Source organism: Dicentrarchus labrax, unplaced genomic scaffold (assembly GCF_905237075.1).
Source record: "Dicentrarchus labrax unplaced genomic scaffold, dlabrax2021, whole genome shotgun sequence".
Classification (NCBI taxonomy): domain Eukaryota; kingdom Metazoa; phylum Chordata; class Actinopteri; family Moronidae; genus Dicentrarchus; species Dicentrarchus labrax.
The window spans coordinates 22,419,078-22,445,507 of NW_026136718.1; the positions used below are offsets into that span (position 1 = coordinate 22,419,078).

Here is a 26,430-nt window from a genome sequence, read left to right on the forward strand (position 1 = left end):
TGTTTTGTGAAATTATAATAAAGCATTTGTTCATGTGTTTTCATTCATTTAAAGTTCCAGTGTGTAACATTTAGGAGGATCTATTGGCAGAAATTAAATACCTGAAAATCACCTGAAAACAAGAATTGTGTTAACCTTAGAATGAGGCTTTTTTTTTTGGGGGGGCTTTTATTTGATACGACAGCTGAAGACAGACAGGAAAGGGGGGCAGAGAGACAGGGGATGACACGCAGCAAAGGGCCTCAGGTCGGACTCGAACCCTGGGCCGCTGCAGCAAAGACTCAGCCCCGGCACATGGGTCGCCAGCTCCACCCGCCGAGCTAACCCGGGCACCCAGAATGAGGCATTTTTATCTGCAGAAGGAGTGGGTCCTCTTCTACGGAGTCTGCCATGTTGAACTGCAATGTTTTTTTTCTGAGTTTTGCAGCCACTGTAGTTTCTCCTTCACACTTGGAAGGCTGAGCTGTATTCAAATGGTTGCAATCTGCAACTTTACCACTAGATTACACTAAATTGTACACAATGGTCTTTTAAGGGTCATAATAATATAATGATAAAAATAACTGCAATACAGCTATATTTTCTGAGATGGTTAAAATCTCATATTGATGCAATCCTACAGGACAAACTGAAACACTGATTGTTAAAGGGTTTACCAAAATCACACACACACAAACATGTTCTCACTCACCTAAAGTTTGGCCATGTAGTAAGTTTCAGTTTTAAATGGTTTTGAGCTATTCATCTGTATGGTTTTTGCCACCACCCACATATTGTTGAGGTGAATGGCATTTTGTTCTTACTGCTCATAGCATTGAAAAATTACATTTGACAGCAGTGTGTCTTTCCAAAAACACTGTCCCAGTTACCGGGTAATCTACAATCCTCACTGTCAGCAGTTTGCTTTGGTATTATTTCTTCTGTGAAAACTCTCTGAAAGCTGTCAACAGTAAAGTCTGGATATGCATTATTTTTGGAGTTCACCTTCATATAGTGCCAGAAATTTTAAGCAAATTGAATAGAAAACAATACCTGGATACAACCAATGGTACGCAGAAAAGTGTGTTTTTGTAAGGTGTACTGACCTTTTAAGTGCAAGTTTCATATAATATGTTTAATAATGTTTATTAATGAACCAAATAATCCTCCCATACAGGTATAGTATGTCAGAACTGGCATGTGGCCTATAAGTCATACAATGAAGAGCAACGACTTCTGTGTGTGTGATCTGAGCTGAGGCCTTAACACCTGTCAGTACAAGCTCAGTGTAGCAGGACTCGCTACTACTGAGGGTTCTCCCAGCACACAGACCAACCACTGGGATTAATGAACAAGACCACTTTATTCTTTTGTCCGCCGCACACACAATAAACACACAATTTAGCCAACTTCCAAAAGTCCATTCAGGTCTGCTCCTGTTGTGTCTCCTCTGTCACATGTGTCGGCCTCCAGGTCCAGCACACTACTGCCTTAGAAGAGGTGAGTGTGAGTACTTCATGAGTACCAGCTGAGATAATCCACTCACCTGGTGCTGCTCTCACAAGCCTTCCCCACACCTCTCTCTCTCTCTCTCTCTCTCTCTCTCTCTCTCTCTCTCTCTCTCTCTCTCTCTCTCTCTCTCTCTCTCTCCTGCAGCTGACTGTTAACCACACCCACCTCCACACTGTGGCTGGCAATTAGACAGAATATCCTTAAATGCCGGTTTATGAAGGCTGTCTGTTGGATGTGCTGTGTGTATATGCCATATTACAAATGGCTGCTCAAATACTTTGGTATTGTGTGTAACAAAACTGGAATGTTGACCGACCTCTTGTGTTTCCTTTTCCTCTATGTTTACCTTCACCATTAAACTTAAGCCCCAGACAACAGACCACGGATCTGATGATATATTACCTAGATACAGCATCTCCTCACGACAACAGAAACATACACTGCCACACAGCAGGCACATGACTTGGTGTGTGATGAAATTTTACAGTTTTAAGAAAAACAACTCCAGTTAGGTTTCATGTCAGTGACTCACATTTGCGCAGTGCCAACCCGGCGACATTCCTGAGGGATAAAAAAAAAATCCAAGAGCTGTTGAGAGTCAGTGTGCTGTGTTAAATGCTCAACCGGGTACAGACCCGTTTGACGGGACGGACGGTTTTTTAAAGATGAGTGTGAGTATTCCTACTCGACCTCATTCCTACACTGAAACCATCTCCTGTGCGCCTGGGTCGCACACTTCTCTCGGTCAGAGTGTAGGACAACACACACACTCACACACACTCACACACACACACACACACACACACACACACAGCTGGGACAGGTCGATAAAAGTGCTGGGACTATTTCTTAACGGTATGTTTTCATCGGCCACATAATGAGAGGCTGAAGAAGAAACTCTCTGGAATTAATTTACTTATCCAAGAAGGCTTTTGTCGTTCCGGTGGATCATTCAAAACACAATGGATCAGGTATGTTGTTCTCTGATATCTTTAAATCCTCCCGTAGTGTGTCTAACGATCCTTTATTATATAATAACGATAATATTGATTATTGTGACATTTATATTGTGTCAACCGGTGTAAGTCTGCTTCCTGTCATATATGAATCTTGAGTGAGCTGTGACTGAGTCAGTGTCTGTACAGTGAATAGAATAATAGTCCAGTAACTACATTAATCATACAAATTTGAGCCTCCTGTGTCGTGTGTGTGATTAAGCCTCCAGATTTAGGCGTATCACTACAAATCAGGTCTGCCTACTTTCTCTATTCAACTCTACAGGGAGACTCATAGATACATAGATGGCATAAAAACAAACCACCATTGTGTAGTGAATGGGGATTCATTAGCATGGTTTCATTCTTCAATTTAAATAACAAGTGTCAGACATTTTTGTGATCTCAGACCACTTATCTAAGAGTGAACATATAATGTATTTGCCTCCAACCAGGAGAACACAATGGACTTTAAAGCCCTGAGGGCCAAGTTCCAGGATCAAGAAATACTCCTGCAGCAGCAACCCAGGATCAAACCTGCTCTCCCAGAGAAACCAAAGGTTGTCCCTCCTCCCCAGAGCCCCCCTCACTACCTCCCTGCAGGAGCACGCCCTTCCCTGCTCACCTCCATCAACGAGAGCCTGGAAGGGAAGGCACTGATTGCCCCCAGAGTGGTCTTCAAGGATGACACAAAGGAGAGCAAAATGCCTCTCATCCCGGCTAACTCTCAGGGAAAAAACAAGAGTGAGGGGAAGTTGAGAAAGGGTAAAGACAAGACAACAAAGGGAAGCAAAGAGAAGCTTGATGAGGATCCATCTGATCAAAAGCAGAAGAAAGAGCACAGTAAGGACAAAAGGTTCTCATTGCTCCATGTAGCACCTAAGGAGAGCACTTCAGAGCTGGTGCCAGCCACGCCTCCACCTAAAGCAACAACATCAAAGAAGAAGGGCTTCCTGGTTTTCAAGAAGTCATCTAAAAGAAATTCAGTCGAGGTTCCAGAAAATCCGATCCTAGATGCCCCTAGCTCAGACGTTCCTGTTCAAGCTCCGCTTATCCCAGTACCTTCTGAATTCAGTGAAGTACCACCAGAGCCTGAAATCTCTGCACCAAAGGCCCTTCTACCAAACATCCCCACCTTACTTGACTCCAGTGCTGCAGTGGAAATTACCCCGCCCTCCACTGTCCCTGCCTTTGTTCCTGATATCCCGGCTGATGTCCCAACCCCAGAGAGTGAAACCCCAATTGAGATAGAAACTCCTGCCCTGCCCATTTCCAGGCCTGCCAGCCAAAATGAAATTATTCCAAGTCCCCCTGACGCTGTCCCAACCCCTCCACCCAGTCGTGCCGTCTCTGGTCCTCCCCCAGTGGCCTCCACTCCCTCTCCATCACTTCCTGAGCCTGAGATTGCAGCAGAGGCTGGTGCAGAGGCTGTAAACATAGTTGCAGTGGAGCAGCTCCTAGACCCTCCATCCATTCCGATGTCTCCTAAAGACGAGCGTCCGATCTCAGCCCTCTCAGTCCTGGAGAGGGCGGAGGACATATACCCAGCGAAAAGAACTTCTCAGTGTGACCAGAGGATCTTCAATGCTCTGGAGAAGGCCCGCAGGAAGACTAGGTAAACAGTTAGAAGAAAGTTCTATACCTAAAGCTGTGAAGAGTGGCCGTGGCAGAATTTTCAGATGATTTATACTATTTAGTAACTTTTAGCATTTAATTATCTGTTTTCAGCCCGCTGACACACCCCACCTCCTCCTCCGTCACCCCACCTCCAGAAGATCTCCCCCCTCCTCAGAGTCCCACCTGCTCTCTCCCAGATCTCCCACCCATTGATTATGAGGATCGGGGAGGTAACGCCCTCCTGAAAACGGCACAACTTAACGGCTTTGACCACCGTAAGTCTGGACTAGTCAGTTCTTCTCCTCTCCTCTCTGCTTCATGCTTTCTTGTGGACATGTGGTATTTTTGATTTTTTTTTTTTACTGTTTACCTCAACATGTTGTACACAACAGCATATTTCATCATCAGGCCATCAGGTACGTACTGTGCACCTGCAGAACATGTTGTTATGCGGTTTCAGCTATACAGAGAATGTGGTATGTATAGTATGGTTTACACCACAGAGTTCCCTCAGGTGTTGGTTAGGAGAAGTTGCTTTAAGAACAGTGCTGGTATTCCTCTTTTGTGCCAAAAACAACTGAGCAGCAGGCAGGGCAGAGCTGCAGAGGTATGTCAGCAATGACAGAGAGGAGGAGCAATGACAGGACTGTGTCCATCATTATGTCAGAGAGCTACAGTGACAAACACTTTAATGTCTGTTAAACTGACTGTACATAGGATAAGAAGTGAGTCTGGTGTTGTGTTGACAGCAACTTCATTTATGCAGAGCTTATTAATGGTGTATGTAGGTGTTCCTGTGCATGTATTAATTTTAAACGACCTCATGCCATTTAACATTTCATTAAGTTCTCCTACACTATAGTAAAGTAATATGCTTTGTGATAACTCTCAGTACAGAAGGATTTTTGACACTAAGTCAAATCATTCAAGATGATTCCTTAAAATGATAGTCTTCTGATCTTTAAAACTACTTATTGTGCAATACAAAGTGATCAAATTTGAAGGACAGTTCAATGGGCATGCAATGTGGACAGGTATATATTGCATTGTAAGAAAGAAAAATACAATAATTTAATTATATTGCACTTTTCTAGAACAGAGGGCTTTACAAGTACATTAGATTAAATTAAAACTCAGTGTTACAGAACAAATACAAATAATTCTTTAACATACATTTGAATTAAGGTCTGTTGTACGTTTTTTAAGCTCTGCTGTTTTTTCTCTCGTAATTGCATTATCTCCGCTCTGCAGAGTTACATCACAACAACTTTTACAGTGTGTTTGACTGGTTTGGTTTCCTCACAAATCAAACTCTTCCACCCAACTTGCCTTTGCCTTCTCTCCCTTTCTGTGTTTGGGAGTTTCTTCCAGGTGTTTGACTGTTTTTACTGCATTGTGTTCAAATGCAAGTCTCGCTGCTATACTGAAGACGTCTCTTCCTTTGTAATACGAGACTTTGTGAAAACAGAAAATATCTGACAAACAAGTCCCAAGATTTTGATACTGATGTATTAACTCCATGTAATTCTGTGCAGGGCAAGTCTCTCCAGTGTTGGAAGGTATCACTGAGGAAGGGTCTGACGCTGTCCCAGAGCTGTTGATGGTTCCACCTCCTCCACCCAGGAAGGTCCTCCCAGACCATGAATCTCTGGGTCCTGCTCCAGCGAAGCCAGACAGACCTCCTTCTGTCAACTTGAGTGAATTCATTCCTTCTCCTCCTTCTCTGGAAGATAACGGTGTGGCCATCGTTACTTTACAATTTAGTGAAACTAAACTTAAACAGCCCCACTAATGTTGTTTTCATATTGTTCACCTCATCTACAGAGATCCCTGCTCCTCCTGAATTCTCAGAGACTGACACCACGGATCTCCCAGAGTTTGACGATGTGGCTTCAGATGCTCACTCTTCCAGTCTGCAGACGTCAGACTGGGGGAATGGAGAGTACACTGGCCCAGATAGTCCAGATGTACAGAACATGCCAGAGTTTTACAGTAACGGTATAACTACTCCAGGAGCTGAGGTTCATGCAGCACTAGACCGAGATACTCCACAACCAGAATCCTCCTTCCTTACCTCTCAGGAATCTTCCCCACAGGCAGAGTAAGAAACATGAATAACTCTACTCTCTTTGCTTTAGAATACTCGTTCATCTCTGAGAGTTTGGTTCTGATTCCTGTTTGTCCTTCCTTCCCAATCACTCGCTCAGGCTTCAAGCTGGAGTGAACAACGATGTCTATGAGAGCACAGAAAATGTGTATGAGGACATTGCCACATCTGCCACCAAGAAGAAAGGAAAGACTGACGGTGGCAAGAAACGCAAAGGACCACCAAAGAGTAAGAACTCTGTTCAGTTATTGGTAGTTGATTATCAATGAGCGAATTGGAATTTTTGAATCAGTCATATCACATCAGGGCATTTATATAGATAAGATATCTAAATCACTTATAAAGTAAACACTTTATGTTCAGTGTATTTGGCTGAGTGATAGTGCCTGAATGAAGTGTGACATTAAACTAAATAGTTGGATTCCCTAAAATATTCTACATATCCTTTAGTTAGTATTTGCATATAACCATGAATTTAAATGACAGAGGTGTAGACCACAATATTATTCCATTAAATTATGATAAACAAAAGTATTTCTCAATGTGTATCAAACTGGACCCATCCAGAACTATTGAATTCTGCTTGACCATCTCAGGCAGATATATATAGATATTATGTATACTGCATAGCATATCCATGAATATATAATGTTATTGTGTGTATGTCTATCTTGAGGATGGTATCAAAACTGAACCCTATAATGTTTTGATATGCTGTGAACCTCTCATGTACTCTACGTTGACTTAAACAATTTTGACCCTTTTGCACAACTGTGTGTTTTCCACAGATCCTTACGCTGAGGCACAACAGGAAACAGTAAGTATCTTTGTGAACAATGAGTCACTTTTTAAATGAAAAATTTATTTCTCTTCACAATAAGTGTTGCTTATCAGTCGGAGCTTCTGACAATTTAGTTCAAAATGAATCAAGCCTTATCTCTTTGTGTTTACAGAATGAAGAGAAAAGCAAGACGGGCAGGTTTGGCAAGTAAGGCCTTATTTTTTGACCCAGTTCTTTTTTCATCTCGATTATCCCCCAGACACTGTCAGTGATGAGAGAGTTTGATCTGCCTTTGTTTCCCTCGTAATCTCCTCTGCCATTCAAACATGCAGTGAGGAGTCCCTTACAAACAAGATGATATCCCTCATTCTCTCATTGCAGGATTGACAAGAAAGCCGCTGCAGAAGGACCAGATGAGAAAGAGCTGAAAAAGAAAGAGAAGCAGCGCCTGGAAAAGGAGAAGAAGGAGCTAAAGGAGAAGCAAGAAAGGGAAAAGAAGGAGCAAAAAGAGAGGGAAAAGAAGGAGAACGAGATGAAGAAGAAATTCAAAGTGAGTGATTTTATTTTGACAGAACAGTGAGGTATGGAAGTTGAGCAATCAGTAGGGGAGGGTGTCTTGGCTTACAAACCTGTCTGGATTCATTCCTCCCTGTAGAAGAGTTGCGCTAAGCATGCTCAAAAGGAATCTGTGTAAACATTTTTGCATTGTTGGTAATGTATCCGACAGATCTATGGACTATTCTTTTAGTCTGTGATATATTACTACCATATTATAACATCAGAAAATGACTTTCTCCAGGATCCATCGGGTCCTGCTTACATTCAAAAACGTTAATCTAGACCAGTAGTTCCCAGTCTGGGGGTCAGGTCTGTTCTGTACTGTTATTGTTATGCACTGAATATAATTTGAAACATCCATAAAATATGTCACTTAGTAAGGGGTCGTCAGTTTACTCAATGGCAGAAAAGGGGTCCCTGAAGGAAAAACTCATCTAGACCCATGGCCAAACAGGAGGAATTGGATACATTGTGGTTATCAAATAACTGGCACTATATACTTTTCTAATCAACATTAATGAAGCCAGATGATAACACACTACCCAGTATATTTAAAACTGTATCTATAATCGATATTTTTATATCACATGATTTCTATGTAAACAAGGTCCCTATAAACCCACAGAGAATTATCGTCCAACTCTGTAATTTCCTTCAGCTCTATGGAGCATTCTAGGAAATTTTAACTTGTTTTGGTTGTCCGGCCCAAACCTTTATAGTTCTGGTCAACTCTTACCACTCTAACAGCATCCTTTTTGGCTGCTATTTTCAGCCAAAAAAACTAAACTCTAAAACCCGTTGTTTGAGCAAAACTACCTCTCCAGCACCCCAACTGCTGACAGTCAAAGTCAGTGACTGGCAGGTGGACATAGTGGAGCATTTGGCCACTAAAGAGACGGATATTTGTTATTGCAATATCAATGTATTGTAAACAATGCAACAATAAGTTTATGTCATTAAGTGTGAAGCCCCTCAGGACAGACCTTTTTCACAGCAGACACTGTGACATGTGACAGCAGGAAGAGCACAGGTGGAATTAGTGACATTAACAAAGGCTCTGTTCCATTAAGTGTCCCAGTGAGGCACAACACCAGGACCTCTCCTAAGTGGAAAGCAGACATCATTGATTCATGTTATTAACTACACCTGTGCTTTCCCTGCTATGACATATCACAATGTCTGCTGTGAAAAAGGTCTATCAAAAAGTTTATATTTATCACACTCTCTATAGCAGCAGTGTTTATGTGAGAATTTTTTTTTGTGTATGTATATGTGTGTGTGTGTTTGTAACCTGCCACTGTATTTGTTAGATCACAGGACATGAGGATGCCATGTACGAGGCAAAAGTGACTGCGACGACCAAGGGACGTAAGAACGATCTGCCCGTCAAGAGCGGTGACATGATCAGCATCATTCGAACTACCAACTGTCCCAAAGGGAAATGGCTGGCCAAGGACAGCAGCAACAACTGTGAGTTTCAATAAAAGAGTAAAAGCATGCATAAAGAAGGAGGATGCAACTATATCTTTGCAAGAGGGACGGACAACTTAGTAACTTGCTGCAGTTGTTGATTGTGAACTGCACCGCTGACTCTGTGAGTTTGTTTCAGATGGGTATGTTTCAGTGGATCATGTGGAGCTGGACATCAAGGAGATGTTGGAGCTGGGAAAAAAGGCTGCAATCACCCGCATGGGCAGCAACAGCAATGTAATTGAGCCGGAGGTTACCAGCACAGGCAGCAGGTACGTGTGCACAGGGGGTGACATATACAGACAATACAACGAAAAACCAAAATATGCAACTGCTCAGTCATTGTGTATTACACTGTTAGGTTAAGAGTGGATTTATAGCTGTTTTGTTTCTTTTTCTTAGGGCCTCAAACCACTATCCACTATCAGCAGAAAGTTGTAAGTATCTTCCTGTTCTTACTTATAATAACAGGATATAGTTAAGTTATTCTGCAGCAGATTGATGTTGACATTGACATGTTCAGTCTCAGATGACAGTGAGGAATGGACCGGTGATGATGATGAAACTCTCTCCCCTCCCCCTGAAACTGCTGCTCCAATGTAAGTCCATACTATCCTGAATTTACATGATTCAATTGTTCATTTTTGATGAATACTACATTTTTGTCTTGTTATTGTCTTTGTCTCTGCAGGGGCCACACCAGGACACTCTCAATGCCAGACATGGGTAAGGAAATAGAAATCAGACTTCTGTATTAACACTACTTCATCTCTGTGGCTTTAAGGCACAAAAAGTGATCGCTTTTTACCCGACTTATTGCCTGAAACTCATTGTTGTATCATTATCAGCTAGTTATATACCACACAAAAAGTGTATTTGTAGTGTTGTATCTCTCCTCCATGTGTTATCTTTATGGGGGCAGATATAATAGACAAGAGATACTACAAACATCTGGAATTACTAGTCATATATATGTCAGATAAGTTGATAATTGTCTCACAGTATCCTTTAACCAGTGTGTATCTTCAGATGGGTTTTAAAGGCAGTAAAAAAGTGTCATCTGTGATTCTGTGCATGTGAGCTGAGAGCATTGTGCAGTCCTTACACATTTATACTGTAAATAACATCACATTAGGGTCCAGTGTGTACCACTTTGGAGGCTCTATGGGCAGAAATGGAATATAATATTCATGTTGTCATTAGTGAAAAATCTGAATCTTGTAACCCCAAAATGAGCTGTTTATATCTACATGGGGGCGGGGGGCTTGTTTACATACTTTAAATACTGATTCATTAGGTTTGTGTAACTGGAAGACTTAACTATTATAGAGTGTAATGGCGAGTCCAAGGTTTAACAGTGACTTGGTGTCATTATGGTCTAATTAATTTTGATGATGTTATGTTAAGTGTATTATATTCACCAGTTTGTTTCTTTTCTTAAGGTAACAAAGACCTCAGCGTAAACCACCAGCACAGTCGCAGTGAAACCAGCTCAGATGGCTCCCAGTGAGTTCACCAGCTTCATTCTTACAGCCGATCACACACATATACACATAAGCAGAGTGTGGATATACAGTATATGTGTTTTTGTCTTTTTGTCAGAGCAAGACATGAAGCACTTCAGAAGTTGGCCACATTTTTCCATTCACCCAAACCTGCTGAGCCAGCTGCCAGGTAGGCACGATGACCAAACCTGCTATATACAGTATACACACACTCAGACATAGACACACAAATGGGGTTTTAACTTTAGCTTCTCCTTCTTTTTTACAGCAGCACTGAACCAGAACCAGAGACAAGTGAGTGATGCCTGAAAAATAGAAAAACTATAGAAGTGTTGAATGGAAATAGACAGTATATGTACAATATATAACAACCATATGCGGTTATATAAATGATGTATGTCTGATGATGTGCAACATTATCATTCCATTTTATTAAGTTTATTGTGAATACTTTTTTTTAACTTAATATCTTAATAGCCCGATCATTGAAGAATCTATTTATCTATCCATCCTCTTTCCAAAGCTTTTGATGTGATTGATGAACAGATTTTGTTTCTATTTTAGGCCCTGTGCTTGTGAAGGAAGAAGCAGTTCACCTGTGAGTAAAAAAACAAAACAAAACACACACATATACACACACAGACACAGAAAAATGCTGAACATGTTGTGCAACCTGTAGACAGACACCTTTACTTCCTTTTTGCCTGGAACGGCTCGCTGAGCTTGAAAAGTGTTTATACTTTTTGTGTCTGAGAGAAAGAGAGATGGATGAAAAATCCACTCATTCTCCAACCAGAAAGTTAAATTGGTTTGTTTCCTGGAAGGCGAATGAGCAGGTGCTTTTCACATTTGTTAGTGGTGTCATATTCATGCTCAAAATGAAGTCACTCTCCTTTGTACAGTAGGCAACATGGCAGCGTCTGCACACTGTACATCCATTTCTGGGAGAGGAAAGATTGAGTTATTTACAAATCTGTGTTTCCACAGGCCTGTAGCTGTTTCCACACAGGAAATGGATTTTGATCAAACTGATATCCTCATTTTACCTCCTCCTCTTCTGTATGCGGACTTGACTGTTGAGTGACAATCCTAAAACAAGGTGAGAATCAATCGCTTGGACTCTTCACTGCACATCACTGTGCACTTCACATACTGATACTATGTTGTGTTTTTGTTTGTTACAGCAGAACAAATATCAGCCAGGCAGAGGAAACAGGATTTGTCTATGGTGTTATTCTTCACACTGTGACCTGCATCAGTTATCTAATACTGTGACAGTAACTTCATCTTCTTGACTATGACCTTATTTACCTGTTGACTGCATTTATGGATCAGTACGATGATTTACAAGAGGAACAAGATGAGGGGATTTCTCGACAAGCAATCTCTTTGTGCGCTTTCTCCGAAGCATTTGGTGTGAAACCAGTGGGGGACAGTTTGCCCGGTGGCTACGAGTGACTTTGAACCTTGGACCAAGGTGATCTGCTGATCCCAGGAAAGGACTTACAAACTGTTGCAGACACACACACACACACAGGCTTTCTGGGTACAGTGACTCTGGAGGCACTTGTAGGGAAAATTACACACCTCATGTGCATTTACTAGAAAGACAAATCTATTAAAAGTGGTGGAAATATGGGGAGGACGTACAGACCAAGGTATTTGTCAGGTTCACCATTCTGAGGAAAAACAAAGCAAACACGTGACAAACAGGGAGAATTGTTTACTAAACATTTTAATCTATGTTTCCAGTAATCAATAGATTTTCTCCTGCCGAATTGTTCCTCAGGCTCAACCACTTATGCACAATCCTTGGAGAGAGCACAGTTCAAAGCACCCAACAAGTTATCAGTGTCTGAATATTTATCTTAGTCTACTTACAGCAGTTTCAGGGGCTGTTGACATAAGTGACCTACAAACTTGTTACCAGTTAACAGTGTTGGTAGCAAAGGAGTAAATAGCATTCTAGCTGATAAACTTACAAATGAACAAAGACTTCACAGATTTTTAGGTTTAATCATCAGCAATAACTAAAAGGCATTTTAGCCGGCTGTACCCAATGAGATCCATAACATGATACATGTACATCTATGACATTGTTTTTAAGACCACCTTCAGCAGTCACCTGATATTAGTCAGTTTTTCCCAAGTGTTTGTATTATTGTGCTGTTTTTATACATCTTTTTCTTTTATTTAGTCTCATTTTGTTAAAGATCATTATAGATTGTTGAAGTGCTTATATGAGGTTAATATTATAATTATTTTACCAATAAATAATGTGGAGTGTAATCTAAAATATACAAGTAGAGATTTCTACTTGTACCAGTTGCTGTGTATTGGTCATTGTTGCATTTTCTGGAGGGAATCAGCATCCATAAACTTTATTTTCTTTCTTTCATTTTTATGGAGCGGATGTCTGGCAGGTGTCACTTTCATGTGCCACTTTTCTTTTAAACTTTCCCTCAAGCTGATGAATAATAAGTATTACAGAAAGAGAAAGTAGTGTGATGATCACCTAAGGTCATTTTCATGTAAAATATTGTTGTTGACATCTAAGGGTGCATTTTTGTCAGGAAAAAACACAAAAATAATCCTCTGTGATGAGTGTGTGTGTGTGTGTGTGTGTGTGTGTGTGTGTGTGTGTGTGTGTGTGTGTTAAAATTCACAAAGCCTTTAGGACAAAAACATTTTCCTTTTATATGTTTGTTTATTGTTTTTCAATAAATACTCATTAAAGTGCAAATCATAACAGCAATATCATGCAGTGCATATCAATAGAAATCCAAACCCCAATCAGACAAAGAGACAGGGATAGACAGTTGAAACACACTGTCACATTCACACACGCAGAAACACACCCATATACACATTCTTTCCCAATAACCAGTGTGCACACAAACATACAACATACACTGGGGTGTTTAAGGTTAGACTAATCATAAGAACCCCACCACAGATGCACAGAGAGCACAGCTTTGCTGTTGAAAATACTCACTTTGGTACAACACGGAAAGTCTGTATTTGATCAAGCCCTCTGGCATGTGTTTCCCAGCTCTAAACACAGATTAGAGTTTACATGACTAACGTGCCACTGGTGGTTGCATACAGTTTTAATGGTACAGTACTACATCTGACAGTAAATACTGGTTATATGGTGAGCTTTTAATGACCATGACCTCTGCAATATAGCGACTTCATTCATCAGTAGTTTATATTGTTGTCACAAGTAGCAGAATCAGGAATAAACGCAGAATGTGCCAGATATGATCCTGTTGTGATCAAAGTAGCTCACTGTACAGAGGACAAGTCATTTAAGACACAGCAATAGAGTGTAATATAGAGGGTTGACTGAAGAACATGAATTAGTGTTTACAAAGCTGTGTGTGCAGTTGCATGTGTGTTGCAGCAGGGAGCAGAGTTTCTCCCTGACATCAGAGTGTATTCAGTGGTATATGTGCCGTCGCAGACAAGTAAGGCAACCATACACAGGACATAAAAACAGAACACATGTAATAAAGGGTTTCAGCAGAGTAAGAAAGAAGATGGCTTTCACTGTTTAAACCCAAAGCTCTCATAAGGCAAAGATTACTGAATCCCGTTCTTTTACAACCGTGCACAGTAACAAACTCAAACCTCAGTCTGTATCAGATTACTGTAGGTCCAACAAAGTTAGCAACAGTGTTCTTATCTTGGTGAATATTCAGTCTAGACCAGTGTCTGTAAACCGCCAACATGGCCAAATTCTCCCCATTATTATGAAATGCTATCTCATCACTCCTATTTTGTACTAACCTGATAAAATTATATTTTTACATTGTACAGTTGTATCCCTAATCTGCCTCTTGCTCCAAGCCTGTGACAATAATGATGATTAAATTGTAATAATAATGAGACCATTGACCATTTTGGAGTTTCTGACACCAGCCTAAAGTAGAGTACGTACTACCCGTCCCTGTGTTTGACTGCTAACAGTAGAAAGGCAACAGTCCAGTGCTCTCTATCCAAACAACACTGCTTTATAACTAAGAAAAAGAAAACAGAGAAAAAGACAGACGAAATGATTTATCTGAGCAGCACTGGCTTTCACTTTACATTCAGTCAGAAAAGATTTAGACAAAATATTGTATGACAACAGCGACACACAACCCTGCTATGGTACGATCTGACAGGACGATGCAGAACATTTATAATAGTACAGTAAAGTTTGTGTATCCCCGCAATAAAAACAGCAAACGACAGCTAAACAGAAGATACACACACAGACAACAGCTCCAAAACACAGAAGCATCATGTTTTTGACCCTTGTCTCTACCAATCTCTCAAACCACTACAGAGATCCTCCTCATAAATCATCTTTGTCAGTGAGAAAACATGACAGTCATGTGACACACTCTCCACTCATCTGATCTCCATTACACACACTGGCCCATGCACACACTCTCCATAAACATATGCACAGAATTACTGTGCTGCATTCTTTAAGGCAACTGGAGAAAGGTTCCTGTGGCTTATTCTGTCCTGCAGCAGATACACACCATCTCACATGAGTCATCTTTGTTTACTCCTTGATTATCGTCAACACTTCTTAATTAGTTCACCTACAGGATGGACACAGGGCCTATTACATTTATTGCGGCTAATATGATTAGTAGCCATTTTAATTGAATTCATTAAGTGAAGATTTGCTTGTTTTTGTTCTCTTAAATAAAAGTATAAATATTTAAGGGTAATTTACTGTTGGTCAGAGAAAACTGGGGTCTGATTTCAGATGAACATTTGCCATGTTTTCACAGACTTCAGACACTGAAGTGTAAATGAGTCTATGTGTGTTGCATATTTATGACAGATACAATGACGGTTTTGTGTGGGTAAAAAAAATTGAAAAGATACGTATGGTATGCATAGTATCTTTGAAATACATCAGATAAAATGGTGATTGTGAAAATTTGTGAGACGGTGTGTATCTGTGCTTCGACACTAAATGCAGGACACTAAATGCAAAGTATTGTCGCCCTACTATCCTGCTGTCTCTTTAGGTTCATTAATCTTCTACATTCTATTCAAAATCAGAATAAAACTCTATGTTGATGCAGTGTTTAAATAATATAACTACAGTATCTAAAAAATCTCTCAAAAATAAATATGGATCTGATATCTAAATACTAATAATCTTCTTTATGGTGTATAAAGTCTGTTATTTGGTATACCTTTGTCAAACTTTTCAGCTAAGTAATACGACTGCATTACGATATAACAATATAACGATTGTAATACAAATATAATATACATGGATAACAAAAGCTGCTTCTTTACAAATCATATAATATAAAACCTGAAATCAAATTTTACATGTGTTAATGTTCCCTCAGACACAGATTTAACGTCAATTTAACAAGTGCCTTAATCAAAATATGAGACAAGAAGCAAAACTGACCTCCGATCAGTGTCTGGAGAAAAATCAGCAGGATTTCCCACCATTAAGTGTTATGGTGGATGACATTTCAGCAGTTGATAATAGATTGAAGGTATTTGTGGGAGGAGTGACAGTGAACTTGACCTTTGCTGGCCTCCACTAGTTCACAGATTCCAGTCCCAGGATCCATTTTCACAGGCTTTCACCTGGTGTCTAAGCTGCATGACTAACTCAAGGACTGTGTCAAAATAAGGGGAAAAAAAGCTATTAATCTGCCTTTCTGAAAAAGGCTTCCTCTCTATGTCTCCTTAATCTGAGGTGACATGCATTGCTTTTCACATTTTCATCCCCCCTTCCAGAGCAATACAACTGGAACAGAGATAAAGAAGAGACAGAGAGAGGAAGACACGCCAAACATTTACACTCCCTACATCCTGGATCAGCAATTGGCTCAAACACCCCACTTACATTCAGGTTACAGGTCTGTGAGGGTTAGGAATCGACAGGTCTCAGCGTGCCAGTGTGGTGATCAGACTGGCACACATTTCAAAGAAGTCCATGGTGTGTGATCCCTGACGTGGGGTGAGTAGAGGGGAGCTACCAGACAGGGACCCTGGGAGAGAGGAGCTGAGCTGAGGCAGATCAATCGCAGGGCTTGCCGAATCAATGCTCAGTCTGGGTCTGTGGAGACCAGCTGTGGAGCCTGACCTCTGAGGAGTGGACGAACCCGATTTAAAGCCTACTGCCTCGATGATGTCATCTGGGGGGGTCACATGAGCAGAAGACAGTAGCATCAGCGCTACATGTAATATCGTTGTATCCTGTGCAATTACGTTGTATCCTGTGCAATGACACATAAATGCTTCTTCTTCTTCTTCTTCTTCTTCCTAACAGAGTCGTAGTTCATGAAGTTAATCTGTTTTATATGAAACTAAACAAGCATGAAAGAGCCTAATGTAACTGATGAAAATGCCATACTAAGAGGAAGTCGTCTGTGTAGGCTGGAATGCAAGTATCATTTTATGCTAAAACAAGTACCAAAAGTGCACTCTGCCACCTGATCTACATAAACACCACCTCAGCTGTTCCAACTCCACCAACTCAGCAAAAGCAGATTTTAGAACCACAAAACTGGGGGGGTAAACTGAGTACCGACACTCATTAGTTTCAGCACCTGCACTGAGGTAGAGCTATACACATTGTACAATAACACATTGGAAAATTATGTGAATTTGTTAAGCAGTGGTGCATGTATGACAAATTGTTCTGAATCACTTTTGTCTATCACTAACCATCGATGCTCTTGAAGTCGAGGAGGTAGGATCTGTTGTCCACCTGGTACAGCTGCAGGCTCATTTTCACCAGGTTTCCCGTCACTGGATTCTTCCGCCGCACTCGCAGATGGTACGGGTTCACCACCTACAACACAAAATAACAATCAAGTTCTTATATACTGTAGACCTATGTATTTAGTGTATGTATCTGTGCATGTGTAGGACATAGCCTTCCAGTCCTTACCTTCCAGTCAAAGCTGAGTTGTCTCATAGCCCTGTACACTTCAGCCATTATATCATAGGGTCTGCTCTGACTCCTGATGCCAAGGTGCCACTTGGCCTTCTTCACTGCTAGGGGTTTGGGTCGGGTGGTGTTGAGAGCATCCAGAGGACAACGAGACTTGGGGCTGTCAGCCAGAAGCGGAGGCATCCTCTCAGGGTGGGGTTTGACCCCGGGGGGTAGCGGCATGCCCTCTTCTATGAAGGAGCCCTGGGGAGGACTGGAGGCCAAGTAGAACTCGCTGGCCTGGGTCATGATGCGCCGGTTGTCTATTATAAGGTGATAGGCTACTGCTAGCTGATCCTGCATGCAGAGGATGGAGAAGTCACCTGAATACTAAGGAGATAAGTCACTGAAGCTAACAACTATGATATAAGTCTATTGGCTATTGTTGGTAGCATGATGGAAAATAGCCACAAAAGCAGAACAGACATATAGCAGCAACTAAAGAACCTCCAATTTTGTCAACAAACTCTACTAAAACAATGTCACATTGCTCCTAAATGAGCTTCTAAAAAAATTATAAAGCAAAGATTTCCCTGTAAATATATAAAAACCTACATTTTATATTGATATTAACATTTTAATAAACAGAGAAAACACTATATCCATTCTATTACTACTTAAAGAATTGTGAATGTGCCTGTACCTGTGGATCCCCGCTGTAAAGGCTGGACATAACCTCGGATTCAGTGCATTCAAACTTCTCACACACTTCCCTGACAGCCTCCTCATCCAGGACTGTAGCATCGTATGAGGGGTCCTCAGGGAACAGGTAGCCTGGCAGGTCCTGCTTAAACCACTCATGTTCCCTGAGAAAGGAAATAATCAACTCAAACTATTGTCAAGTTATCACTCAACTATAAAACCAAACCTAATGGTAATTTAGGTCAGTGAATCATCTCTAAATGTCACAGTCTGTGACATTTAAACTTGCATGAAGTCTTACTGTTGTCAAACACAGTAGTCTGTTTGTGTAATGACACTTCAGATGGGGGACTATTAAAGTTCCAGGTCCAGCAATAAGAGGAGACAAACTACTGTATGTATGTTAACTTCAGATTTCATCTGACAACTGTAACAAAGATTTTTAAACCAATCATCTGACTACTGAGTATTGAGAACAGTGAATAAAGCCATCAAATCTGACTGGTTCAGACAGTAATCCTCAGCACAGTACAGTAATGATTTCACATGCATGGCAAAGATCAAGAAGAATTTAAACACACAAAAGCTGAAGGAGGGCCTCTGTTAGTGCCACTTGACCTAGCAGAGTAGGATGAGCACCTGATGTCTTTGATAGTGGCTCTCTTCAGAGGGTCCACCTGCAGCATGAGCATGAGCAGCGAGGCCACAGAACGAGTCAGGTACTCTGGGATGTAAAAGACACCTCCTCTGATCTTCTTAAACAGTGTGGGGACGTGCTCATCATCAAAGGGCAGAGTGCCGCACAGCAGCGCGTACAGGATCACCCCACAGCTCCAGATGTCCACCTCTGGACCTGCATAAAGCCTGACAGAGTAAAGAGACGGTGTGACACGCAACAAACAAAAAGATCCATACACAATGTGTCACACAAAGTCCCCTGGAAAAGCAAGTAGCTCTTTTCTAACTTTTAACTGCCATTATATAACTTTAATACATAAACATTTAATTGTTTATAATAACACCCTATAACAACGTAACTGTAAATGTTATGTTATGTAAGTGTGATTGTAAGCAACCCTATGGGGTTATTAATGTGTTTGTCGACAACTATTAATCCTCTAATGAAGCATCTGTAACTGTTGTCTATATAATTGGATGGATGCTTCATAACACACTATAATTGGTTAGTTATAAAATTACAACTGGTTGTATTCATATAGCATAACTTCAGTACTTTCAAACTCATTGACAATCAGTAATTGCCTATATAGTGCTTTTAAATGCATGTGCGAATCGGTCATGTGCATGAAGACACAAACACGCAAGCATACACATTCCTTCCAATGGTTGCAACAAAGCAATGCACAAGTTTTATGCGGAAAGGACCTGCATTCAGCATGTCTGTTAGACCTCAAGGATACACATAGTACTGTGACTGAACATAACATCCTTGTTTACAAGAAAACTCCCCAGGGCACCTTTATTGCTTGTTCCAAAACATTTCTTTTTCCCAAAGCATATAAATAATGGTGATTAAATAATTGTCCTGTTCATTGTAGCCTTGATAACACACACACCTTCCCGATATGACCTCTGGAGCAGCATAGTTGGGTGAGCCACAGCTTGTCCGTAGGAACTCCCCATCTGACATCATGTTTGACAGACCTGTTGGCCAAACAAAAGACATTTTAACACCCTTCAGCTTTTACTCTTGACAGTAAAAATCCTCTATTATCATTGCTGCTATTGATTCTTTGATGCACACAGGTTAAATTAAACATGACTCAGCACAGGGAGGTGTTTGGTATACACTGTGGACACCACTGATATCTTTATCCTCCTTTACCCTCCAACACTCTAAGCTTTGAACACAAAGCTCATCTAATTGGATGAGCCTCTCTCTGCCTGCCAGGGCCTCAGCCAAAAGCTGAACACCAGACGCTCTGTGATGTACTGACCTTCTCTTTATCTTTTATTCCTGTTCCCTTAACACTCCCTCTTACTGCTCACCAGTATCTGTTGCTTTCAGCCAAAACACTTCTCCTGCTGTACACCCCTGCCGCACCCCAACGATTCCCTCCCTATCAGATGACACTGGGCCTCAAGGCTTCCTGCCAGACATGATATGAGACCTGGCCGTTGCTAGGGGACCTCTCTCCGCCCCACACACCCTGCTGCGCATAAGGGCCTTCGTGTGTTTTTCAAAATATTTCTCTCTTTCATGGTCGTATTGCATCAGGCACAGTCTGTTAACCAATCAGCTGGAACAATTATGCCATGGCTGATAAGAAACTGTGTTCAGTGAGATCATTTAAAAATGAGGTTAACAGGTGCATGATGGTGATTTCACACTTTCACAAGTGTATAATTGAGTGTATAATTACACATTGTTCTATAAGTCTGCAATAAACTTTCACCTGCCGAATCAAATTGTCCAATTACTTGGTAATTTCACTCAGCTCTGCCACAAACTCTGGCTCTTTGTCTTTTTTATTCCCCTATGAACATATTCTGTACTGTTTTCTCTCCCTAAACCCCTACCAATTCTTCTGCCAGGCCAATCCTTTTGTCTCTCCCTCTAACTGTAACTGTTCTTTTGGGAATCCTACCAAAGTCGGCTATCTTGGCGTTCTTGCTGGCATCCAGCAGGACATTCTCAGGTTTGAGGTCTCTGTGGACCACCATGTGCCTGTGGCAGTAGTCTACAGCTGAGATAATCTGCTGGAAAAGACGACGAGCCTCTGTATCTTCCACCTGAAAGACACAATATAAATGGACATGATTGGACTGTGGCCGTGTATATGAGTATGTGTCTGATTTAACAGTGTGTCACTGTATGAATGTGAGACAGTGTTACAAAACAAGCTCAGAAACAGGCTTATAGCGCATGTGTGTAAACAACAGTGAAGGTTATGTGGTGTCCTGTTTATAACAAATTGATCATATTCAGAGTTGGTCATAAGGTTGCTATGGCTGTGGGACCAGATAAAGTTCAGGTAGGATAATTCTATTAAAAATTAAGAGAGTCTCCAGAAGAGGAGGTCCTCTCCATATAGCTGCCATTATCTATATATTATTGAATGTCTGTGTGTGTGTGTGTGCACTTTAAATCTTAAAAACTGGAAATGAACATTTAAAGGTAAGTAAAGCTGATGTTAAAATAGTCATTGACCGCTCTTAGCATGGTGGAGCAGAGGTGTTGTGTGGGAACAGATTTCCATGACTCATAAATTCTAAATGATATCACTTGTAAGTTTACAACAAAAGTTAAAGGAGGAAAAAGTAAATATGTTGGTGCTAAATATATATAAGTGAATAATAAATCCCTTAATTGGTGTTTAATGAAAGGTGTTAATACATACTACGCACTACCTCAGCCACTGCTACACAACACCCTTACTTTTTATCCAATTTCAGTTATGGTTACTAGTGAACTAATCATTTCTGATGATGCAGTAGCCACTGGAACCCAGTGAATGACGACTATCAATCTATCAGTCGATTAATAGATTAAATGTCTTACCCGTCCATGTTTGCAGATGTAGTCAAACAGCTCACCTCCTGACACATACTCCATGACCATGAAGAAATCTGTGGGTGTACTTATCACCTGGTACCTACAACACAAACGTGTGTTGATATGAACTCACTGTACATTACTTAACACTTCAGCCTCTTTTACCTTATACCCATATATATAAATATAGCTAGTACAAACATACCAATATTAGGTTTTTGTCTAATATCCAAACCAAATTTATTTACTTCAAAACATGCACAGAATAAATACACAGAGAGGTAAGGCTGAGCTGTGATGTATGGCTGCTGAGTGTAGGACATTATTTTCATAAAGGTCAGGCATATTAAAATGCAGGCCCAATCTCATGAATGGTTGCTCCTGGGAAATTCTGCACTTCATCACAATCTAGTGCATTCCTGTCGAGCCGGGTGTAGCACAACACGACCGGCACCATGGGAGAAATAAACACAAACCAAATCACAATTTCTCACTTTTTCTGTTTTACACACACACACACACACACACACACACACACACAGTTTTGTGCTGGTTTTACAAACAGGGTCAATATATCACATAGAATCTGCTTTGCTCAGCCCAGCATCCATATCTGGAGCTGTCTGTACATGATTGTTTGCGTTTGTGAACGTATGTCTCTGACAGAGTGTTCCATATCTATCAAGCTGACCTGAGAGCTCACATATCTGCCATAGCTTACAGTGGACTAACCCTAACCCTGGCCTAAAAATAACACAGAGATTGTTGAGAGACACAGAGAGACATGGACTGACAAGGAGAAAAGAGACCAGGGAGACAGACAGAAAGAGAGAGAAGGAACACAAGGTCAAAGAAAACCCCAAGATGAGCCAAGACACCTGGACGAGGACAAGGATTTAGTCATGTAGCAACTTCTATCGTCTTGACTGGAGATGTCCTACTAACCAGAACAGATTTCTTAATCTATGTCCAAGCTTGTGTGTGTGTGTGTGTATGTATGTACTGGTATGTTTGTGTGTTCCACCTCCTGGGAACCCTGTGGGCATGCTCACTACAGCACAGCTGTAGTAAACAAACAAGAACAAGCAAAGCATGCCACAACACAGACTGAGGGAACACAACATAGCAAAAGGCCCACATTACAACAGCCACTAATTTGACAGAGCTCAGTTATCTCTCTATCGTCTGTCAACACTCAAGATTTTTAAAATCTGACAGAAGGATGTGTCGTCTTTCTCCACTTACAGCTTGATAATATGTGGGTGTCTGAACAGTTTGAGATTCTGGATCTCTCGTTTGATCTTCCCAACAACATCGAGACTGCGGATCTTTTGTCTGTTTAGGATCTTTACAGCCACTTTATGGCCTGTCAGCTGGTGCTCGCCGACTGAAAACAAAAGAATACAGATATGAAGCAGATACAGCACACAGATAGTAATAGTATATAAGGGCTCATACACAGACAGTTAGGCATGAGATATATGGATGCCCAAAGGGAGGCAGAGAGAGGCACTAATGGGTTAAGGTTTGATTTGGATATATGTTGCATGGCAGGCTTCAACAAAACAGTAATTTATTATTATTATAACAGGTTTTTGGCCTTCTAAAGCCATTACTTTCTGGCAGCTGTCAGCCTGCATGAGGCCCTGAAGCCACGTTGTTACTCTAGCTGCCAACCCCTACTCACAGTTTCACTAAAAACATGAGTTATGAGCATGAGCATTTAATGGTAGAAGGCTGGATGAACTGGTCCCACTCCCACCTAGGGAGTACCCTAAGACACACATTTGATTCAATTCGGTATAAAAACAATATGAATTTAGGTTTTATTATTTTTTTTGCATGGATTCTTCTTGCTAGGATCCATACACTGATTTCCCCTCATACATCATGTATGAAAGCTTAGAAAAGCAGCCATGACTCCAGGTGGGTTTACCCCCCGTTAAGCTAACACATCCCTCAAACTGCGCACACAAGAAACAGGCGGTGAGAGCGACAACTTAAAGCTCACAAGGTCATGCAGAGTGCCCGCAAACTAGCTAAACAAACTGAAATAATATCCTTTTGTTAGGCCTCTTCAGTAAAACTTTACTCCTGTAAAGCATGTTTCCGACTTAAAGAGCACTTAAGAGGCCGCCACTGGCTGACATTAGGATAACATATCGGAATAGCCACGGCGTTTAAAAACATTTTGTCAGTTAACAACATTAAGCTCAGATGCTGCTGTAAGCTTCACGTACGTCCTTTACCGCGACACGGGGCAAATAAACCTACAAACTCTCTCATTGTTTAACGTTATATATATAATATAATAATGTGAGTATGACTATGCATCTCCTTGTAGCCGTTGTCCTCCAGGTAATTACACCTGCCATAGCTGATAACAGTAGCTAACGTACACACAGAGGCTTCGGTGCAAGAATTTGACTTTCAAGCGAACACATTCTCAGTACGTATTTACGCTTTAAATCCCTTCTGTCGCAACCGTTAAACCGACCAGCTACGCTAACTGCTCACTGACCACCGGTACGTTCGACGCTGTCAGTTGAAGTGGGGGGTGGGCACAGAGACTACTTCATATTACTCTAAATGAAAGGCGCAAACATAAACATTAAACTCGGTATGACACAAAAGCATGACTTAACTCTTCACTTTCCCGAATGTTCCCACTCCGAGCGTGTCGCCGAGAATGTAATGGCCGATCTTTACCCTGCCTTCGTGTTTCTGTTGTTGCCGCTCTGCCATCTTCTCCGTTACCGACGGCTGGGCTGGCTCGGTGTGGTTGGTGTGCTGCCTGCCCGTTGGGGCTCGGAGGGGCGGGGCGCGTCGCTTCTCCCACTGCGAGGAAGGGAGACCCACCGCGCACGGTAGGTAACTAACCCTAACTGTAAGGCTCACAGGGAACACTGTAGCAGAAACATGGAATTGTTATTCCGAGGACAGACATCTGTCGCAAACCGTAGCTTGTGGGGCATTACAAGGCATTATCCCTCCAAGAGGCGTTATCCCTCCAGAAAGCCCAGCGGCCTCTGCCATCTATACCCCCGTACAGTCTGCATCTCCCACCGACCCGGTGTAGTGTCGAGTTTAGCACCCCAGTCAATTACCTACCGAGATACCTACGAGGGGGTCTACTGGACAGCCCAGTGTAACCCTACTAAGCGACTGAGATTGTGTAAGGTGGCACATTATGAACCAGTTGCCTTTAAGGACCAGTGTGCATTGGAGATCATTGGGACTAACTGCTGTTTCTGAATCTGTAGTATTAAGTATTTATTTTAATGTAAAACAATCTGCCCCTGGAGTAGTGAGCAACACATTCATTTACATATATGTGTGGGTTATACAGCCTAATATATGTCTGCTATATGTAAAAATAAATGAAATGTTAACAGAAGACCTATGCATGCTTTAGTCACCGCTGTGTGTCTTTGTTTTGGGTTTGTTATATACGTTAGGTCAGCATTGATAAGTGTTCCCTGTATGTTTGTGGACTATCAAGCTGGTCTGTCAGGTCAGTCATATTGTCATTGTTATTCTCACAAATAGGTGGATCCCATCTTGTTCATGTCCTCCCTGAGGACATATGACGGTCATATTAATTATTATTATTATTATTATTTTGTTGGCTCCCAGTCTCTACCATATAAGTCTCAGATGTTTCAAAAACCAACAACTCAGATTTTATTTAAAAGCCTCAGATTGTTGATAATCTGGAACAGTATGGGCTGTAACAATGGTCGGAAAAGTGAAGGGAAAGGTGTGTTGCAAACAAGATCGAGGCGAGTCGTTCACATTTAACCACTAGGTGGCAGTGCACGTTCAATGTATCCATATCTAGTGTGACTCTTGGAACCAGTGGGGTGGTGCCTGGAGAAGTTGGTTTTCTTTTCATTTATGCTCAAATTAGTTTTTAAGCGGCCTGTCCAGTAAGGGATAAACGCCCTGTTACAGACAATGACATGTAAGACTATATTTAGTTAACTCAAAACTGTTCCAGTAGTAGCCTGTTTGCACATTGTCACTTAACCTCTGCTGCTTGAGTTCATGCAGTATCATTATAAAGTCAACATTAGCCGCATTACAGGTGCAGATTCCGTAATCAATACTGGCCCACAGACGGGTGAGATAACCATGTAACTTTGCATTATAAGTTAAAGTTATTCTTTCCTCCATCCAGTCATGAAAACTTGTGTGATGCAGTTCGCAGAACACTACTAAATGATGCACATCAGAGGGGATTCAGAAGTTGGTGTACCCAATGCTGACTGACTGAAAAATAAATGCGTACCCTCTGCACTACACCTCTGCGTAGAACTGCTGCTGCTCCTGTCATGTGCATAGGGCTTGAGCCCTCTCTCAAATAGGAAAGCATTTGTGGAGCTGGCGCTTATCGAAGTTAGAATATAAGCACCAATTCCCATACCTTTTAAAACGTTATTTTTTTCGGATAGTGTATGCCTGGTTGGACTCAGATGAGACTTTCCACTGGTACATTTGTATTGTTGAAATACAAAATGTCGATTAAAAAGATGAAAAAGTTTGTTTTTGTCTTTTTCCTTTTCAGCGAGTCCCCGTTACACATTTCCCCAGAAAACTGATTCAATATAGTACACACATAATCTTGTTTATCGTCTTGTTTAGGATGTAATGGCGAATTAAATATTACTTTATTATGTAATATTATTAAATGGCCAAAATGTATAGTTTTTTTCCCATATGGGATTCCAACATAAACATTACCCGAAGAAACACAGGCCTACTGGAAAATAAG

General features: G+C 41.2%; 2 protein-coding genes across 6 annotated transcripts; one reads left to right on the top strand and one right to left on the bottom strand.

Moving 5' to 3' along the window:
* Positions 1-1,947: 1,947 nt before the first annotated feature.
* On the top strand, positions 1,948-13,279 carry LOC127350373 (FYN-binding protein 1). 4 transcript variants are annotated; one of them, XM_051376921.1, is made up of 20 exons: positions 1,948-2,462; positions 2,942-4,101; positions 4,215-4,378; positions 5,639-5,839; positions 5,928-6,204; positions 6,311-6,438; positions 6,999-7,027; positions 7,164-7,198; positions 7,373-7,541; positions 8,860-9,019; positions 9,159-9,291; positions 9,422-9,456; positions 9,543-9,618; positions 9,711-9,745; positions 10,462-10,525; positions 10,622-10,693; positions 10,793-10,818; positions 11,089-11,122; positions 11,512-11,623; positions 11,712-13,279. In XM_051376921.1, the coding sequence occupies exons 1-19, from the start codon at positions 2,454-2,456 to the stop codon at positions 11,606-11,608; spliced, it is 2,904 nt and encodes a 967-aa protein (XP_051232881.1). In that variant the 5' UTR covers positions 1,948-2,453; the 3' UTR covers positions 11,609-11,623; positions 11,712-13,279. The 4 variants fall into 4 exon arrangements, with proteins under 4 accessions (XP_051232881.1, XP_051232882.1, XP_051232883.1 ...); XM_051376922.1 differs by having other exon boundaries at positions 10,796-10,818; positions 11,709-13,279; XM_051376923.1 differs by having other exon boundaries at positions 9,549-9,618; positions 11,709-13,279.
* On the bottom strand, positions 13,212-24,728 carry prkaa2 (protein kinase, AMP-activated, alpha 2 catalytic subunit). 2 transcript variants are annotated; one of them, XM_051376926.1, is made up of 10 exons: positions 24,302-24,728; positions 22,902-23,043; positions 21,663-21,756; positions 20,749-20,893; positions 19,717-19,804; positions 18,779-19,003; positions 18,141-18,303; positions 17,456-17,794; positions 17,230-17,356; positions 13,212-16,697 (listed from the first exon to the last, which is right to left on the bottom strand). In XM_051376926.1, exons 1-10 carry the CDS (start codon positions 24,399-24,401, stop codon positions 16,447-16,449), a joined length of 1,674 nt encoding a protein of 557 aa, XP_051232886.1. In that variant the 5' UTR covers positions 24,402-24,728; the 3' UTR covers positions 13,212-16,446. The 2 variants fall into 2 exon arrangements, with proteins under 2 accessions (XP_051232886.1, XP_051232887.1); XM_051376927.1 differs by lacking the exons at positions 20,749-20,893; positions 21,663-21,756; positions 22,902-23,043; positions 24,302-24,728 and adding an exon at positions 20,098-20,196.
* Between the last annotated feature and the right edge of the window lie 1,702 nt (positions 24,729-26,430).

Bases quoted from the DNA above. Each gene is read 5' to 3' on its own strand.
- LOC127350373 (XM_051376921.1), top strand. The intron at 6,439-6,998 runs GTAAGAACTCTG...TGTTTTCCACAG, and splicing joins ACGCAAAGGACCACCAAAGA to ATCCTTACGCTGAGGCACAA. The intron at 10,694-10,792 runs GTAGGCACGATG...TCTTTTTTACAG, and splicing joins CCTGCTGAGCCAGCTGCCAG to CAGCACTGAACCAGAACCAG.
- prkaa2 (XM_051376926.1), bottom strand. From the start codon at position 24,401: ATGGCAGAGCGGCAACAACAGAAACACGAAGGCAGGGTAAAGATCGGC. The intron at 18,304-18,778 runs GTGCTCATCCTA...TTCCTTTCTCAG, and splicing joins GCCACTATCAAAGACATCAG to GGAACATGAGTGGTTTAAGC. The intron at 17,357-17,455 runs GTAAGGACTGGA...TTTGTGTTGTAG, and splicing joins AACTCAGCTTTGACTGGAAG to GTGGTGAACCCGTACCATCT.